Source organism: Bufo bufo, chromosome 10 (genome assembly GCF_905171765.1).
Source record: "Bufo bufo chromosome 10, aBufBuf1.1, whole genome shotgun sequence".
Classification (NCBI taxonomy): Eukaryota; Metazoa; Chordata; class Amphibia; order Anura; family Bufonidae; genus Bufo; species Bufo bufo.
The window spans coordinates 24,929,508-24,947,547 of NC_053398.1; the positions used below are offsets into that span (position 1 = coordinate 24,929,508).

The window sequence follows — 18,040 nt, forward strand, 5'->3', positions numbered from 1 at the left end:
TTGTTACTGCATTTCACCACGGATTTTACCTGGGCCAATATGCAGGTAAAATCTGCCGTTATTCCAGTATGCGTGAACATATCCTGAGACCACCTGCATATATTGCGGATTACGAACGGGTTTTTTTTTCCACAAGGAAAAACCGCAGCGTAATCCATTACCAGCAAAGTATTTCAGATTAAACAAATCTCATGTACACTTTGCTTTTTCTTTCCACGTGGAAATTGACCTACTATGCGGATTTCGTAATCCGTAGCATGTCAATTCTTTGTGCGGTTCTTTTGTGCAGATTTCCCCCTTTTCAATGCAAGGAATGAGATCCACATCAAATCCGGACCAAAACAAAAAAAACTGGTGCGGATTTGGTGTGGAAATGCACATGGAAATTTGTGCAGAATTTCTGCAAGACAGCCCGCACCCCTGTGTTATTTACGCCAACTGGACACTTTTTTCTCAAATGTAAATAAAAGCTGAGAAATGTTTTTTCCCACAATAATGCCTCCTGTACATCGTCTTATTATCTTTTGGGAGACACCTATGTTATTTCCCGTCAAAAAAGTAACTTTAAGTCAAAATTTGCCAGGGGTATGAATAATTATGGGCAGCACTGTATATCATTTTCCTCGCACAGTTAATACTGTAAAAACAAAACAAATAACAATGGCGGAATTGCGCTTCTTTTGCATTCCACTAGAAAATTTTTTTTTTTTAACTTTCTTAATACATTATATAGAAAATGAAATCTTAAAAATATGACAGCTCTTTTCTGGAAACTGCACGACACGAGTCCATGAGTTGTTTCTGGTATTACAGTTCATCTTCACTGCAGTCTTGAGTTGCAATACCACACACAACCTGTGGTCGGATGTAGCAGTGTTTCTGCAAGAATGAAGCCATGTTTTTATTTTTATTTACGTAGAACCCATTTAAATAATGCCATTAACAAATAAATCCAGTCTCACAAAAATATGGCTATGTAGATGGAAAAATAAAGTGTAGGCTGTTGAAAGGTGGGGAGGAAAAAAAAATCAAAAAGTCACCACCAAAATTGGCTTAGTTCTGAAGTGGTTAGAATTTTTTCTGAATCTGCTCCCCTCTTTCTACCTTAGGCCTTATTTACGGAGGCGTAATAACGGACGTGGAATACATTTAGTATTATGTGTATTATTTCTGTATCTATGTCCATGGGTATTCCAGGATATTGATGACCTTTCCTCAGAAGAGGCCATGAATATCTGATCGGTGGGGGTCCGACGCACTGCACCCCCGCCAGTAGCTACACAGCTCCATCCATTGTGTCGCGGGCCAGATCGCCGCAGGCCAGCGTTTTAAAGGCAAATCAGCGGGAGGGGGGGCAAGGAATAACCTAGAGGGGCAATTGCCCCCCCCCCTTACCCCCTGTAGCGACACCTATGGTGTAACTGCAGCACTACTTTCATTCACTTCAATGGGAGCAGCGCTGCGGTTCCCAGCTCCATCCACAACCCAATGGATGGAGTTGTGTACTTCCGGTGCAGGATCTACTCTGGAACAGCTGATCAGTGGTGGGGGGGCAAGGAATAACCTAGAGGGGCAATTGCCCCCCCTTACCCCCATGTAGCGACGCCTATGGTGTAACTGCAGCGCTACTGTCATTCACTTCAATGGGAGCAGCGCTGCGGTTCCCAGCTCCATCCACAACCCAATGGATGGAGTTGTGTACTTCCGGTGCAGGATCTACTCTGGAACAGCTGATCAGTGGAGGTGCGGTGTGTCAGACCCCTGACGATTAAATATGGATGGCCTCTTCTGAGGATAAGACTTCAATATTAAAATCCTGGAATACCACTTTAAAGGGGTTATCCAGAAAATAATAATGAGGATAGGTCCTCATTATCCCATCGGTGGGGGTCCGAGTCCCAGCACCTCCACTGATCAGCTGTTTCAGGGAGCCACAACGCTTAACGGAGCTCTGGTCAGCAATGCAGCCTCCCACTTGTTTACTAAGCACAGCGCCGTACATAGTATAGTGGCTGTGCTTGATATTGCAGCTCAGCCCCATTTGACTTCAATGGGGCTGAGCTGCAACTAGGCCACGTGACCCATGTACGGCATTGGTGACATCACTGGTCAACTCATATAAAGGACAAAGGAGGGATGTGAACCAGGACACTGTGTTATCATGCACTCTTAGGCCTCCGACATACAACTGTATTCATTTTGCGGTCCACAGATTACGGATCCGCAAAATACAGATGCAGTCTGTGTTACATCAGCCTTTTTTGTGGACCCATTGACTTCAATGTGTCTGTATTTGGTGGACAAGTAGAGGACATGTCCACATTTTGCGGAACAGACATACAGAGGCAGAAAGCACATGGATCATCCGAGTGCTTTCTGCATCTATATGTCGGTTCTGCAAAAACATAGACAATATCCGCAAACTATGGACCACAGACCCATGGAAAACAATGGTCCCGCAAATAAAATGTGGATGGCACGTGGACCACATCCGCAGACGCAAGTTTTCGCAAAATGCGTCTGTGTGCATGGGGCCTTAGGCTGTGTTCACATCTGTGTTGGGGGTTCCATCACAAATCCCTTAAAAAAAATGACAGATACCATGACCGGAACCCAACAAACCCCATTATAGTCAATGGGTTCCATCAGGTGCCCCTGCTACTGGATGCAGCATGTCCATCATTTTCGTTGTTCTGTTCATTGGCACAACATAAATCAGAAGAGGAGATGTGAAGAGAGCCTGACCCTGTATAACACTTGTATTACAAAAGCAGGACTAGCATACGTGCTGTATAATCATTTACTATTATTTCACGGTGCTTTCTACATCGCCATATAGTCTTCATTCTCAGGATCATTTTTTAGTAACGTGTGTATTCATTATAAAATTCTCTGCCGCTTTATGCACCCCAATGAAAGTACAGGAATACAATACGTGTCCAAACCAACAGGCCGTACAATATCTCCTGGCCGTAGAGCGTATACTCCAAGAAGAGTCACACACACCTTGTGTGTCTTCAAGTTCTCATTTGTGCTCCATCCCTTCTCATGGAACCTTCTCATCATCTCAGTCTATAAAAGAAGATCCAGAATCCATCAGGATAATCCTAAACCTCAATTCCATTTTATGTTTCGTTCATGTTTTCAGGCATTCCCTCAGAATGTCACCTTATAAACCAGGAAAATGATGAATTGTTAAAAAAAAGTTCCATAATCCACCATGGTTTCACATACACCGCTCTTCTCATTCCCTAAAGGTAAAAGGGATTCTTATACTTTCCTCCATCCTATAGGTTTTCTACTGTGTAAATTGTAGCTCCAACGCACTCTTTACCTACTCAAAGCCCTTGAGAAGCAGGAATCGAGAGGGACTTTTTGTAGAGTTTTGGGTCTACAGTCCCGGGATAAGGCGGTGGTGGGACATCATAAGCCGCATCCATTGCCACAGCTTGTGCATAGGAGGGTGGTCCATTCTCCGTTGAGGAAGATACGGTATTCTGTAATGGAAACGACTCTTGTGTCCTGGAACTGTTGCATGTAGTTCTACAGTCATGGTCTTCTTCTGGACTATAAATGAAGTACATACCATAGTCAGGAACATGGACTTTATTTGTAGAAATGTCATGTATATTACAATAAATTCAACTTCAATTTCAAATCTTAAGAACTATCGAGGTGAGTATAATCACAGTGTATGCATATGGTGAACCTAAGATGGTAGTAGATGGACACATTCCTCAACAACTGTTGGGGAGTCATCTGTCCATCTACAGAACACCAATGTACCACTAACCCACTTTACCTACTGAAAGCAGTGGTAAAAAATAATACAAAAATGTGCTCGCCAGGGAATGCTACAGTGGGGCCCTCATAGCTCAGTCTCAAGTTGTGTGAATGGAACTTTTTAATGTCCGTTCCTCAGTATCTGGTTACTGTAAAATGAAGCAGCAACCAAAATACCCCAAACTAGAACATGTCCTAAGTAGAAGTCTCTATTGGCATAAACTATTCCCCATGGTTCTACATAATGAACATCCTACATTCTCTTCTCATATTCATCTCTGAAGAAGGTTATTTATCCAACTGGAGTGGTCTACCATTGACAACTCCTATCAGAGTCTTGGCTGTGCAGGACTTACCTGCCTAGATAGGAGCCCAAGGGGTCTCCTCCCATTACAGGAATCTTCTGGAGATTCTGAAAGATTAGCGAAGCATGGATCATCCTTAGGGCTCATACACACGAGTGTAATGGCTCAGTGCCCGTGCACTGGCACCAGTTGTGTGCACTCTGCTTGCGGATGTGCACCCATTGACTTGAATGGGTCCGCGATCTGCAAAATACTGCCAAAGATAGAACATCTTCTATCTTTTTGAGGTGCAGAGGCTTGTCCGCTTTGTAGTGCTTTCATGGGCTTCCGATCCGTGCCTCCACTCAGCAAAACATAGGTGAAGTCCTATCTTTGGTTGTATCTGGCAGATTGCAGACCCATTCAAGTCATGGCTGTTTGTGGTCCGCAATACGGGCACCATGGCCATATGGTCGTGTGCAGGAGTCCTTATGGAGATTTATGCTTTTCACACCATGAATATACCATCCGTGGGCCTGTTGTATGCTTGTCCTTTTGACCTAACTTGAAGCTCCTGAGCCTCAATGCAAAATCTTTAACAGGGACCTCACCTACCATGTGCCATTTATATACTGGGGGGCGGGGGGGGGGGGGGGTCCTTTTTATATGGCAAAAGAACCTTTGGGCTTCCTAGGGCGCCAGGTGCAGCAACTATCTCTGCACCCCCTTTTGGCATACGTTTGGGTGGTATGCATCGGCATGCCTTTTATTTCACTTTATTGAAAAGCATGGTGGACTACACTGTTCACAAAGGGATATTGGAACTGATTTACGGTACTTATCCTTAAAAATATGCCAGATTTATCACAGTGCCTGATACTGGGTGATAGATCTGTTGCAATTTTAACTCTTTAAGGACCTCTGCTACACATGTACGGCAGAAGTATGCCTGCTAAGAGGCTAAGTGGGCACCGTCCCTGCCAGGTCCTGCTGTTTCACACAGCACACGCCTGGAGACATTGTCTTTGATGTACGATAATGCTGATCATGGACTTTTAACTCCTCAGATCCTGTGGCATCTGAATGGAGAAATACCAGGAGCGCTGTGCAAATGGCTCCCCGTGCCAAGATGAAAAGAGACGTTTAAATGCTATGTCAGCCTTGGGCCTTCTGAAGGCTCCGAGGCCTGCCACAGCTATGTTCCTATGGAGCCCTGACTGTGGCAGAGCTCAATAAAAACATAATGAATGTCCCATAGACTGCCATGTTAGATTATTGCAGTCTATGGGAGAAGCAATCAGACGATCACATGAAAAAAAAAAAGCTTTTCAAATATAAACAAAATTTAAAAATACCCCATAGGCATTGCCGCATCCCAAAACGCCAGAACTATTCTAAACATATTTATCCCGTATGATGAATGCTGTCACAAAAAATATATATATAAATTTCAAAGCAGATTTTTCAACGCTTCACCCCTTTCCCACAAAGCCACTCCTTCTCGACACAAAAGGCACAGAGGTTTATTCATTTTGCCTTACTTGCTTTAGAAATATGTCTAAAATGAGTGCTCCAAATTTTGCTGCAATTTATGATAGAGTTCAGTGGCTGCCATAACAATTTTTTTTTTTTTGGGGGGGAGAGGTGACATATGTAACTATATGGCACATGTGGGGCTATACATTGGCCAGATATGTCCGGAGATTTTCCCAGCACAAATGTGGTATACTGTCCTAAAGATGGCCGCTTCTGACATTACATTTTTCCGCTTTGCGTTTAATGCTTATAAGGAAACATTTGGCCCTACGTTAGCGAGTAAAAGGAGGAAAATATTAGCTATTCAGTGAGATGTCCCAGGCTCTGTAATTACAGGGGGATAATTGCAGGCTTTATATGTTTTCCCAGGCAGGCAGAGCTATTATTCTGCAGTAATTACATGGTCCTGAATTGTCTTACTGCAGGAGTATTAAGACACCAAGGAATTTCTTTGGTAAACTGCAGAAATTTGGGATGTTACCTCTTTTGTGAGCTTGAAAAAGGGAACTCAATGCTCTGCACATTTCACGGTCGCTTGCATTTGTATCCAGATCATATGTCCCTCCATAAACTCACCCGACTACTTTTCTATGTGAAGAAGAAAAGGTTGTAACACAGTTTGGCCACTAGGGAAGCTAACGCTCTCTTAGGAGAGAAAGGTCTCACTTGTGGTTAGCACTGAGCAACTGTCCAGATAGAATAGATAGAAGAGCACAGATTTCATGGTTTTGCTAAGGGTAGAGCGTTTTGAAATCCGGCAGAGGAACAGCTTGCCGGAGTTCACCGTATCCGGCATAGCCGAATAATGCAGTCAGTTCCCCATTGACTACAATGGGCATGCATTCCGGAATAAATGCAGGCTTTTGGACAGAATAAAAGTCGTACATGCACAACTTTTTGACCAGCCAAAAGCCACCATTATGCTGGAAATCAGCAGGATCCTGTCAGATGCCATTGTAGTCAATGGGGATCCGGTGGTTCCTGGCATTATCCGGCTATGCTGGATACGGTGAACTCCGGCAGTCTGTTCCGGCAGAGGAACAAAACATTTTCAAATAAAACTACATTTCTATATAAATTTTTCTCTAAATTTATTGTTCTACATGTCTTTGATAAAAAAAAATGCAATAACTGTATATTTATTGGTTTGGGTAAAAGTTATAGCGTTTACAAACTATGGTACAAAAAAATTAATTTACACACTTTGACTTTCTGAGCACCTGTCATGTTTCCTGAGGTTCTACAATGCCCAGACAGTAGAAACACCTCACAAATGACCCCATTTCGGAAAGTAGACACCCTAAGGTATTCGCTGATGGGCATAGTGAGTTCATGGAAGTTTTTATTTTTTTGTCACAAGTTAGCTGAAAATGATTTTATTTTTATTTTTTTTCTTACAAAGTCTCATATTCTACTAAATTGTGCCAAAATTTTACATGAACTCGCCATGCCCCTCACGAAATACCTTGGGGTGTCTTCTTTCCAAAATGGGGTCACTTGTGGGGTATTTATACTGCCCTGGCATTTTAGGGGACCTAAAGCGTGAGAAGTAGTTTGGAATCCAAATGCGTAAAAAATGCCCTGTGAAATCGTAAAGGTACTCATCGGAATTTGGGCCCCTTTGCGCACCTAGGCTGCAAAAAAGTGTCACACATGTGGTATCGCCGTACTCAGGAGAAGTAGGGCAATGTGTTTTGGGGTGTATTTTTACATATACCCATGCTGGGTGAGATAAATATCTCTGTAAAAGGCAACTTTTCCAATTTTTTGAAACAAAGTTGTCATTTTACAGAGATATTTCTCTCACCCATTCACTTTAATGGCAGGCGAACCTGAAAAACCTTCAGGTCATATTTGCAGCCATTTTTATGCGTCTTAAAGGGAAACTCTCAAAAATGTGCCCTGCTGGAACCTAGATAATTTTTGTTTTAGGCCACGGGAGTACAGGCCCCAAAAATTAGGCATTTACCTGACAGAAAAGAACAAGTGATTATGTGGCTGGAGGTACATTAGGCGGTCACTGAATAACAATGTTACTGTAGGCCACTGGAGTAGAGGCCCCAAAAATTAGGCATTCACCTGACAGAAAATGCCTTTTATGCCGCTGTATACCGTACATAAGACAAGGACCATTCTTTGTTCTGTGTGGTGGCGGATATGTGTGGGCTGGCATGAGGAAATTCAATTACATGTGGTCGTCACAGGTGTTGAATTCCTCAGAGACCCATGCCTCATTCATTTTTAGAAATGTGAGGTAGTCGTGAGCTAGGCGAATGCGCTTATCGGTCACGATCCCCCGTGCTGCGCTGAACGTCCTTTCGGACAGGACACTCAACGAGGGGCAAACCAAGAGTTCCATGGCAAATTGTGCCAGCTCTGGCCACAGGTCAAGCCTGCACACCCAGTAGTCAAGGGGTTCCTCGCTTCTCAGAGCGTCCACATCGGCAGTTAACCCGATGTAGTCAGACATCTGTCCGTCTAGGCATTCCCTGAGGCTGGATCCGGAGGGCGGCTGTTGATGGGTTGCTTGCAAGAATGATCTCATATCCCGAGTGAACAACAGATCTTCAAACCGCCCTCTTCTTGCAGGCGCGGTAGGATTGGTACCCGCACCTGTTTTGCTGTGGGTGGAAAATCTCTCGCAGCAAGGCCTGGAAATGCTGCATTCTGCCAGCCCTCTGTGATGCTGGTAACATGTCGGCCATTTTGTGTTTATACCGGGGATCTAAGTATGTTGCCACCCAGTACTGGTCCTTGCCCTTTATGTGTCACCGCCAGACATCTGAGAAGCTCTGACAGACGTTCTTCAGAACCTCCTGCTTGAGGTTCTTTTGTTTTGCTTTCGTTTTGTCATCTCGTTTCCCTCTCTCAGCTGTCATCTAGTTGCACTGATTGCATCCCTTTAAATCCCCTCCCATACTGCATCACTTTGCGGTTTATACAACTTCCTGGAGTGTGCTGATGCTAGAAGCTGTTACTGCTGCATCCACAAGATAAGTCTGTTTCTTTATTTCTGTTTTCCTGTGGGCTTGATCCTAGGTGAACCTGACTCCCTCCGTATTAAGTGTAGGGAGCCGGTGGTCGTGTCCCCTCACTATTATAGGGTGTTCAGGTGTCATACAGTCGAGGAAAGAGGGTATGCAATTTTCTACCATTGAGATTTTTGCATAGGCTGAGCAGTAAGGGAGAGAGCTAGGGTTGTTACAGGGCTTACCCTTTTGTTCCTTAGTTTTGGATCAAGTCAGTCGGATCTTCATTTGTGTTTTCTAGTTTTCTGTAACACCATCCGTGACATTATGCTTTTTATACGGGGGTCCCTCTTCAAACACCATAGCATGAAGGCCCCCATTTGCACTAAATTGGAAGCGGTGGAGCGCCCTGGCTCCTGCTCATCGCCCAGGAGAATGTCGTCCTCTGTCTCCTCCCCCCAGCCACGGACAACACCAGGGTGTCACGGCCATGGCTATGACCGTGACTCCTGAACCGCATGCGGTTGTCAGCGGTTTTCATTGGTGTTCAATCACAGGTGAGGGCTGTGGTATTGGCCTCACCTGTGGTTGCCGCTGGCAACAGTTTGTATGTGGCAGCGTAGCAGGCTGAGCTGTGCCATGCAGCTCGCTACGCTGCGCATGCGGTTTTGTGTGTGATGTGTGGATGTGTGCACTGTGTTTTATGTTATTGTGTGCACGTTCCCTTTAAGTGGTGTTTTCCCTTCCCTGGTGTTGGAAGGGTTAATCTCCTTCCTAGTGTGTGTGTGCACTGGGTGTGTCCGACTGTGGGGTGTGGCTTCTTGGCCTATAAAGCCTCACTGCTTTTGCAGGCCTTGAGGTTGCTTCAGCCATGCTTAGCTGAGAGCAGCCTCATGTATTTGTTACCTGCCAGTAAGAGCCACCCCTGTGGTCATAAACCTTAATGTCATAACCATATTGTGCTTTAGTTATTTCCAGTTATGTGTGATGTCCGTGTGATGTTTTATATGTGATTTTGTGCAGCTATGGATCTGGGTCCCTGTGTAGGGATGCGCTTGTGATCTGCACCCTGCTAACACAGGGATCCAGTCAGCAAGGCTGTGGCAGGTAGGTGGAACTCCTTGTTCACCTGCCATATCCATAGAGCTGTTTATGTCTCCCCTTTTCCTGCAGCTTGGCCGTTGAGACTCCTGCTCCTCCGTGTCTAGGAGGAGTGGGCTTGTCTTACTTAGCTCCTAGGTGAGGGTCATCTTGAGGGCTAGCAGGGACTTTTAGGTTCCGGAGCATGGGCCCTCCTACCATCAAGGTTGGCCCATGCAGCTAGGAGCTAGGGTCAGGTTAGGGATGCCTTAGGAGGTGACCTGCTCCCTAATCCTGTCTTCATGGCCAAGCAGCCGAAACATCATCGGGCTCCACACGGCTGAGGATTTCCCCCATCCTCAGCCGTGACAGTATGACCACAGTCGCTCTTACGTGGCGTTCCCTCGAAAGAGGGTAAAGCATGCACCGCTATCTGCGGATGGGGTGCATGCGCGTTCTCCGGAGGGAGAGCGTTATGGGGCTCACCATCTACGGCGCGGTGAGTGGCATTCCCCGCCATTCCTCGCTCACCGTTGTCCGTGTTGGTGTCCCCTTTTGTTTGTCTTTCCCCTCCCCCCCCTCCCACTGTTTTTTATGCCTCACCAACTTTCCCCTTTTTGTGGTTGGGAGGGGCTTTGAGGGGTGGGAGTATGCATTCCCTCGAAAGAGGGTGAAGCATGTACCGCCGTCTGTGGAAGGGGTTCATGCGCGCTCTTCGGAGGGAGAGCGTTCTGGGGGTTTCGCCTCTGACGGCGCGGTGAGTGGCGTTTCCCCGCCATCCCTTCACCGTTGCCTCGTTTGGCGTCCCCCTGATTTTATTACACGTGGTGTGTGTCTGGTATGCGGTATGCATACCTTCGAAAGAGGGTGCAGCATGCAGTGCCATATCAATGTGGCCTGCATGCGCGTTCTCCGGAGGGAGAGCGTTTCTGGGGGTTCTCCGTTAACGGCACGGTTGGTGGCTTATTGCCCGCCACCTTACCTTCCGTGTCCGTGTTGGGGATCCCTCGTCCCTCTCCATGTTCCCATCTCTGGTCGTTTGCTGGCAGCACTCCGTAAGTAGTCCAGCTGCGTGCTGGTTAGGGGTGTCTGCTGGCAGCGACTGGAGTGGGGACGTGTGTGGAGAGTCCCTTCGTCCATCTCTCAGTGGTTCTTTCCCCTTTGTTGCTGGTGCGGGCTGCAGTCCTCGTCGGACTGGCTAGTGTGAGCCGGGAGAGGATGCAGCTGACAGCGACCCCTTTTTAGAACCGGCACTGAGAGTGGACGTCCCCTTCTCCTATCCCCTTGTCTGAGTCCCTCACGTGTCTTTTTTTGGTGGGGGGGCTTTGAGGGGTGGGAGTGTCACGGCCATGGCTATGACCGTGACTCCTGAACCGCATGCGGTTGTCAGCGGTTTTCATTGGTGTTCAATCACAGGTGAGGGCTGTGGTATTGGCCTCACCTGTGGTTGCCGCTGGCAACAGTTTGTATGTGGCAGCGTAGCAGGCTGAGCTGTGCCATGCAGCTCGCTACGCTGCGCATGCGGTTTTGTGTGTGATGTGTGGATGTGTGCACTGTGTTTTATGTTATTGTGTGCACGTTCCCTTTAAGTGGTGTTTTCCCTTCCCTGGTGTTGGAAGGGTTAATCTCCTTCCTAGTGTGTGTGTGCACTGGGTGTGTCCGACTGTGGGGTGTGGCTTCTTGGCCTATAAAGCCTCACTGCTTTTGCAGGCCTTGAGGTTGCTTCAGCCATGCTTAGCTGAGAGCAGCCTCATGTATTTGTTACCTGCCAGTAAGAGCCACCCCTGTGGTCATAAACCTTAATGTCATAACCATATTGTGCTTTAGTTATTTCCAGTTATGTGTGATGTCCGTGTGATGTTTTATATGTGATTTTGTGCAGCTATGGATCTGGGTCCCTGTGTAGGGATGCGCTTGTGATCTGCACCCTGCTAACACAGGGATCCAGTCAGCAAGGCTGTGGCAGGTAGGTGGAACTCCTTGTTCACCTGCCATATCCATAGAGCTGTTTATGTCTCCCCTTTTCCTGCAGCTTGGCCGTTGAGACTCCTGCTCCTCCGTGTCTAGGAGGAGTGGGCTTGTCTTACTTAGCTCCTAGGTGAGGGTCATCTTGAGGGCTAGCAGGGACTTTTAGGTTCCGGAGCATGGGCCCTCCTACCATCAAGGTTGGCCCATGCAGCTAGGAGCTAGGGTCAGGTTAGGGATGCCTTAGGAGGTGACCTGCTCCCTAATCCTGTCTTCATGGCCAAGCAGCCGAAACATCATCGGGCTCCACACGGCTGAGGATTTCCCCCATCCTCAGCCGTGACACAGGGATCCCCGAAAAGTTTAAAGTCCCCCTCAAAGCCTGCTCTTCTTGCTCCTCCTCCTCCCCCAGCCACCATCCTCCTCTGACTACTCTTCACACTCCTGCTGACTTGTCTCAGATGGAGTAGCCCCCCCCTGGGAATTCATTCAGCATTGAGACTTCCTCATCTTCCTGCTCCTCGACAGCTTGATCAATGACATGATGCAATGCACGCTCCAGAAAGAAGTCGTAAGGTACGATGTCACTGATGGCGCCCTGGCTACGACTGACCAGTTTGGTAATCTCATCAAATGGCCGCAGAAGTCTGCATGCGTCGTGCATGAGCAGCCACTGGCGCGGTGAAAAGAAACCAAACTTCCTAGAACTTGTCCTGCTGCAGAGTTCATACAGGTAGTCGTTAACTGCACGTTTCTGCTGGAGCAGCCTATCAAGCATATACAAGGTGAAGTTCCAGATCGTCGGGCTGTCACAAATCAGACGTCTGACGGGCAGGTGGTGTTGCCACTGAACGTCAGCAAGGCGAGCCATGGTCTTGTAAGAGCTTCTAAAATGGCCAGAGATTTTCCTGGCCTGCCCCAAGACGTCCTGGACCCCGGGGTATTTGGCAACGAATCGCTGCACGACTAAGTTCAGGACGTGTGCCATGCATGGCACGTGTCATTTTGCCCTGTTTCAGCGTGCTCAGCAGATTGGCACCCTTGTCGCACACCACTTTACCAACTGTCAAATTGAGCGGGGTTAGCCACTGATCGGCCTGTGACAGCAGAGCTGAAAGCAGTGCAGGACCGGTGTGGCTCTTGGCTTCCAGGCACAACAGCCAAAGCACAGCAACTTTTTACGCTTGAATATTTGGGCCACAGAACCCTGCCTTCTGCCAGATAAACGAGATGACGGCACGGTGGAAGGTGGAGTGGAGGACAAATGGGAGTAGAGAAGAGATAGAGAAGAGGCAGGACGTGGAGCGCCGGGAGTGTGGCTTTGTGGGTTCTGACGGCGTTGCTCCCACTGGGCTCGGTGATGGGAGGCCAGGTGCCTTCTTAAGGCGGTCGTCCCTAGGTGAGTGTTGGGCTTACCGCGACTTATGCGTTGACAGCACAGGCTGCAGATGGCAATACCATTGTCAGCAGCTGACACGTTAAAAAAAGCCCACACTGCGGAGCCATGTGCCGACGTCCTGGGAGCGCAAGATGTGACTGTGCATGGTGGATGGCTCGCTCCAGATACATTTGCAGTCTGCTTTTTGCCTAAGGTGCACTGCGAGTTCTGCCTTCTCCTCCTTATCTGCTGCTTCGTCTCTCTCTCTGAACTCCCCTCCTCTTCCTCTCTTGTGGGCACCCACGTGACGTCCATCGACACATCATCATCGTCACCTTCACCACCACTTATATTAGAGATCTCGGAGTAGGCAACAACAGCGGGGACCACCCTCCTTGGGCTGATCTGGGTACTGTCATCAGACCGCTGGGTGGCGGCCGTTGCTACCTCCTCTTCCTGATCCGATGCCAAGAATGGCTGCGCATCGGTAAGGTCTGGGAATGGATGGGAAAATAATTCCTCTGACTCGAGTGGAGTGGCTATGGAGGTGGTGGTGGTGGTGTCTTTGGGGGTGCACACAGCAGAGAGTGAGGCGGGTGCTGATACAGAGTATGAGGAGGGTGCAGAAGCGGAAGGCTGAGTGAGCCACTCAATCAACTCTGGTGTGTCCTTTGACAAAATCACACGCACCTTCTCCAACTTCCCACTTAGGCTCAGGCCTGGTGTACCTGCCCGACTCCTACCACCCCTGTGGAATGGCTTGCCTCCTCCTCTGCCTGTCATTTTCAAAATGACCCTGTGCCAAAGTCCCTAGAGAAGAGCAGTATTTGTGGAAGCAGGTATATCGCAGACCTCAATTAATATTTGGTGGAAGCAGGTATATCAATCCCCTTAATCAGTATTTTGTGGAAGCAGGTATATATCTGTAAGGAATAAATCAGAGCAACTGGACTTGCTGTAGATTTCTTGAAAACGTTTCACTCGTTCTTCCAACAAGCTTTCTCAATTCTGAGTGACTGTACAAGAATTCTCTGGGAATAAATATGTAACTGAATCAACATCTAGTAATTATACCCAGTCAGTAGGTGATAATGACCTCCCAGAAAAAGGTGTCAAGACAGCATTGTATGTGGCAGACAATAGATGTCTAACCCCCCCGCCTCTATTCAAGCTTGGCTTCTCCATTTTTACGTAGATCGCCTCCTTCACACCTCATTTGTACTGGGTATAATGACCTCTTACCCCATGCTGGGTATAATTACCAGATGTTGATTCAGTTACATATTTATTCCCAGAGAATTCTTGTACAGTCACTCAGAATTGAGAAAGCTCGTTGGAAGAACGAGTGAAACGCTTTCAAGAAATCTAAAGTAAGTCCAGTTGCCTTGATTTATTCCTTACAGATATACCATGACCTGGATAAATGAGAACCTTCACAGACAAGCAGGTATATAGAACCCCTTAATTAATATTTGGTGGAAGCAGGTATATCGCAACCCTCAATCAGTATTTTGTGGAAGCAGGTATTTCAAACCCCTTAATCAGTATTTTGTGGAAGCAGGTATATCAATCCCCTTAATCAGTATTTTGTGGAAGCAGGTATATAGAACCCCTTAATCAATATTTGGTGGAAGCAGGTATATCGCACCCCTCAATCAGCATTTTGTGGAAGCAGGTCTATCAAACCCCTTAATCAGTATTTTGTGGAAGCAGGTATATAGAACGGCTTAATCAATATTTGGGGGAAGCAGGTATATCTCACCCCTCAATCTGTATTTTGTGGAAGCAGCTATATAAAAAACCCTTAATCAGTATTTTGTGGAAGCAGGTATATCGCACCTCACAATCAGTATTTTGTGGAAGCAGGTATATCAAACCCCTTAATCAGTATTTTGTAGAAGCAGGTATATTGCACCCCTCAATCAGTTATTTTTGGGGCAACAGGTATATCACACCCGTTGCAAATAGTTGTTCCAATAGCGCTTGTCCCTCTATATACCTGTGGTTTCACAGCAGAATCACACACAACTGCTGCACAATACAAATGCACTATATACTTTCTATGTTAGAAAGTATATTATAGGTATATCACACCCCTCAATCAGTTTTTTTTGGGGCAACAGGTATATCACACCTGTTGCAATTAGTTATTCCAATAGCGTTTGTCCCTCTATCTAGCTGCAGTATCGCAGCAGAACCGCACACAACTGCTGCACAATACAAATGCACTATAATATACTATCTATGTTAGAAAGTATATTATAAGTATATCACATCCCTCAGTATATCACACCTATCCCACCTGATGGATGCGTCATGGGTCAAAGTTCGGCGCAATGCTAAATAATATGGCGCATGCGAACATCGCCATATGTTCGCATGTTCGGCAAATCGCGAATGCGCAAAGTTCGACACGAAACGACTGCCGGGTGAATCACAAGGCCATTTCTATCTCAGAATACCTCAGACTTCCTGTAGGCAGTGGAGGCAAACTGTAGTCACAGATCATAGCGCTGCCCTACCGGAAGTGAACTAAAAAGCAGCCGAGGAGCGAAATCTGAGGAAAATAAGTAACAGGATTGTTGGGAAGTAGATGAGAAGTTTTGTCTGGACCAAGTTATTACTTACATTGGAATATGTCTTCTTGGGTAACAATAGACTGTGTACCAGTAATAACTAAGAAGTCCAAATATGACCAGTAAGGTTCCTGCACAAATTAGACCCGTGAGAAGCCCAATGACGTCAATCTTTATTTCTGTACCTAAGGGAAGAATAAATATGAATACAATGTACATTGCTGACAGATAAAAACAAGAGAGATCAATAGATATGAGATAGATAGATAGATAGATAGATAGATAGATATTTCAGAAGAAAGCAGCACACCTTCAAGTTGGCAGATGATATCATCCAAAACCCAAGGCTGATATCTTGCTGGCAATACTCCAAGAAAATGAGGCAGCACTCATTGAGTGAGTGTTTAGTGCTGCCTCATTTTCGGAGGATAGATAGATATGTTAGAGGTGGAAAGAATTGGGTACAATACCTCCAAGACTGCAATTGGTCCAATGGATAATAAAAAAATAAGAATGAGGCTGCACTCCAGATAAAATGAAAATGGGTGGTGGACCCTCTTTATTCACCCCATTTAATGTTTTGGCTCTGCCCAATGAGACCTTTGTTAACCCCTTTAGGACCCTGCCATTTTTCTTAAGACCAGGCCATTTTTTGCATATCTGACATGTGTAACTTTATGTGGTGATAACTTTAAAACGCTTTTACTTATCCAGGCCACTCTGAGACTGTTTTCTCGTCACATATTGTACTTTTTGACAGTGGTAAATTTGAGCCAAAATATTTCATTTTTATTTATAAAAAAATACCAAATTCCAAATTTTTCTAAATTTTTTGTAAATTTTCTATTTCTCTGCTTTTAAAACAGATAATGATACATCCTAAAATAGCTATTACTTTACATTTCCCATATGTCTATTTCATGTTTGGATCATTTTGTAAATTACATTTTCTTTTTTGGGGACGTTAGAAGGCTTAGAAGTTTAGAAGCAAATCTTTAAATTTTTCAGAAAATTTCCAAGACCCACTTTTTAAGGACCTTTTCAGGTCTGAAGTCACTTTGTAAGGCTTACATAATAGAAACCACCCATAAATGACCCCATTTTAGAAACGACACCCCTCAAGGTATTCAAAACTGATTTTACAAACTTTCTTAACCCTTTAGGTGTTCCACAAGAATTAAAGGAAAATGTAGATGAAATTTCTGAATTTCACTTTTTGGCAGATTTTCCATTTTAATCCATTTTTTCCAGTAACAAAGCAAGGGTTAGCCAAACAAAACTCAATATTTATTGCCCTGATTCTGTAGTTTACAGAAACACCCCATATGTGGTCGTAAACTGCTGTACGGGCACACGGCAGGGTGCAGAAGGAAAGGAACGCCATATGGTTTTTGGAGGGCAGATTTAACTGGGACAATTTTAAGTTGCCATGTCACATTTGAAGACCCCCTGATGCACCCCTAGAGTAGAAACTCCAAAAAAAGACCCCATTTTGGAAACTACAGATAAGGTGGCAGTTTTGTTGGTTCTATTTTAGGGTACATATGATTTCTGGTTGCTCTATATTACACTTTTTGTGAGGCAAGGTAACAAAAAATAGCTGTTTTGGCACCGTTTTTATTTCTTGTTATTTACAATGTTCATCTGACAAGTTAGATCATGTGGTCATTTTATAGAGCAGGTTGTTACGGACGCGACAATACCAAATATGACATAATAAAGCATTTTTAAAAAAAAAATTATTTTTTAGTGTCTCCATATTCTGAAAGCCATATATATATTTTTTTTTTGGGCGACTGTCTTATGTAGGGGCTCATTTTTTTCAGTATAAGATGACGGTTTGATTGGTACTATTTTAGGGTGCATATGACTTTTTGATCGCTTGGTATTACAATTTTTGTGATGTAAGGTGAAAAAAAAAGGCTTTTTTGACACACTTTTTATTTTATTTATTTTTTATGGTGTTCACCTGAGGGGTTAAGTCATGTGATATTTTTATACAGCAGGTTTTTATGGACGTGGCAATACCTGATATGTATAGTTTTTTAATTTTTATTTCAGTTTTACACAATTATATCATTTTTTAAACAAAAAAAATAAATCATGCTTTAGTGTCTCCATATTCTGAGAGCTATAGTTTTTTTTATTTTTTGGGCGATTGTTCTAGGTAGGGTCACATTTTTTGTGGGATGAGGTGACTGTGTTATTGGTACAATTTTGGGGTGCGTATGACTTTTTGATCGCTTGGTATTACACTTTTTGTGATGTAAGGTGACAAAAAATGGCTTTTTGGCACACTTTCTATTTTTATTTTTTTATGGTGTTCACCTGAGGGGTTATATCATGTGATATTTTTATAGAGCAGGTCGTTACGGACATGGCAATACCTAATATGTCTACTTTTTTATTTATTTTTTACATTTAACACAATAAAAGCATTTTTTAGTGTCTCCACAGTCTGAGAGACAT

The 18,040-nt window shown here is 45.1% G+C and overlaps 1 protein-coding gene across 1 annotated transcript in view; it reads right to left on the reverse strand.

Annotated features, from left to right (window-relative positions):
* Positions 1-1,552: 1,552 nt before the first annotated feature.
* The window catches only part of PRRG4 (proline rich and Gla domain 4), a 31,296-nt gene continuing 14,808 nt past the window's right edge, over positions 1,553-18,040 (reverse strand). The window contains exons 5-6 of the mRNA XM_040410055.1: positions 15,624-15,756; positions 1,553-3,567 (exon numbers count right to left, since the gene is read on the reverse strand). Of these exons, the coding sequence (XP_040265989.1) occupies positions 3,339-3,567; positions 15,624-15,756 (362 nt within the window). The 3' untranslated portion in view covers positions 1,553-3,338. The remainder of the gene's footprint in view (positions 3,568-15,623; positions 15,757-18,040) is intronic.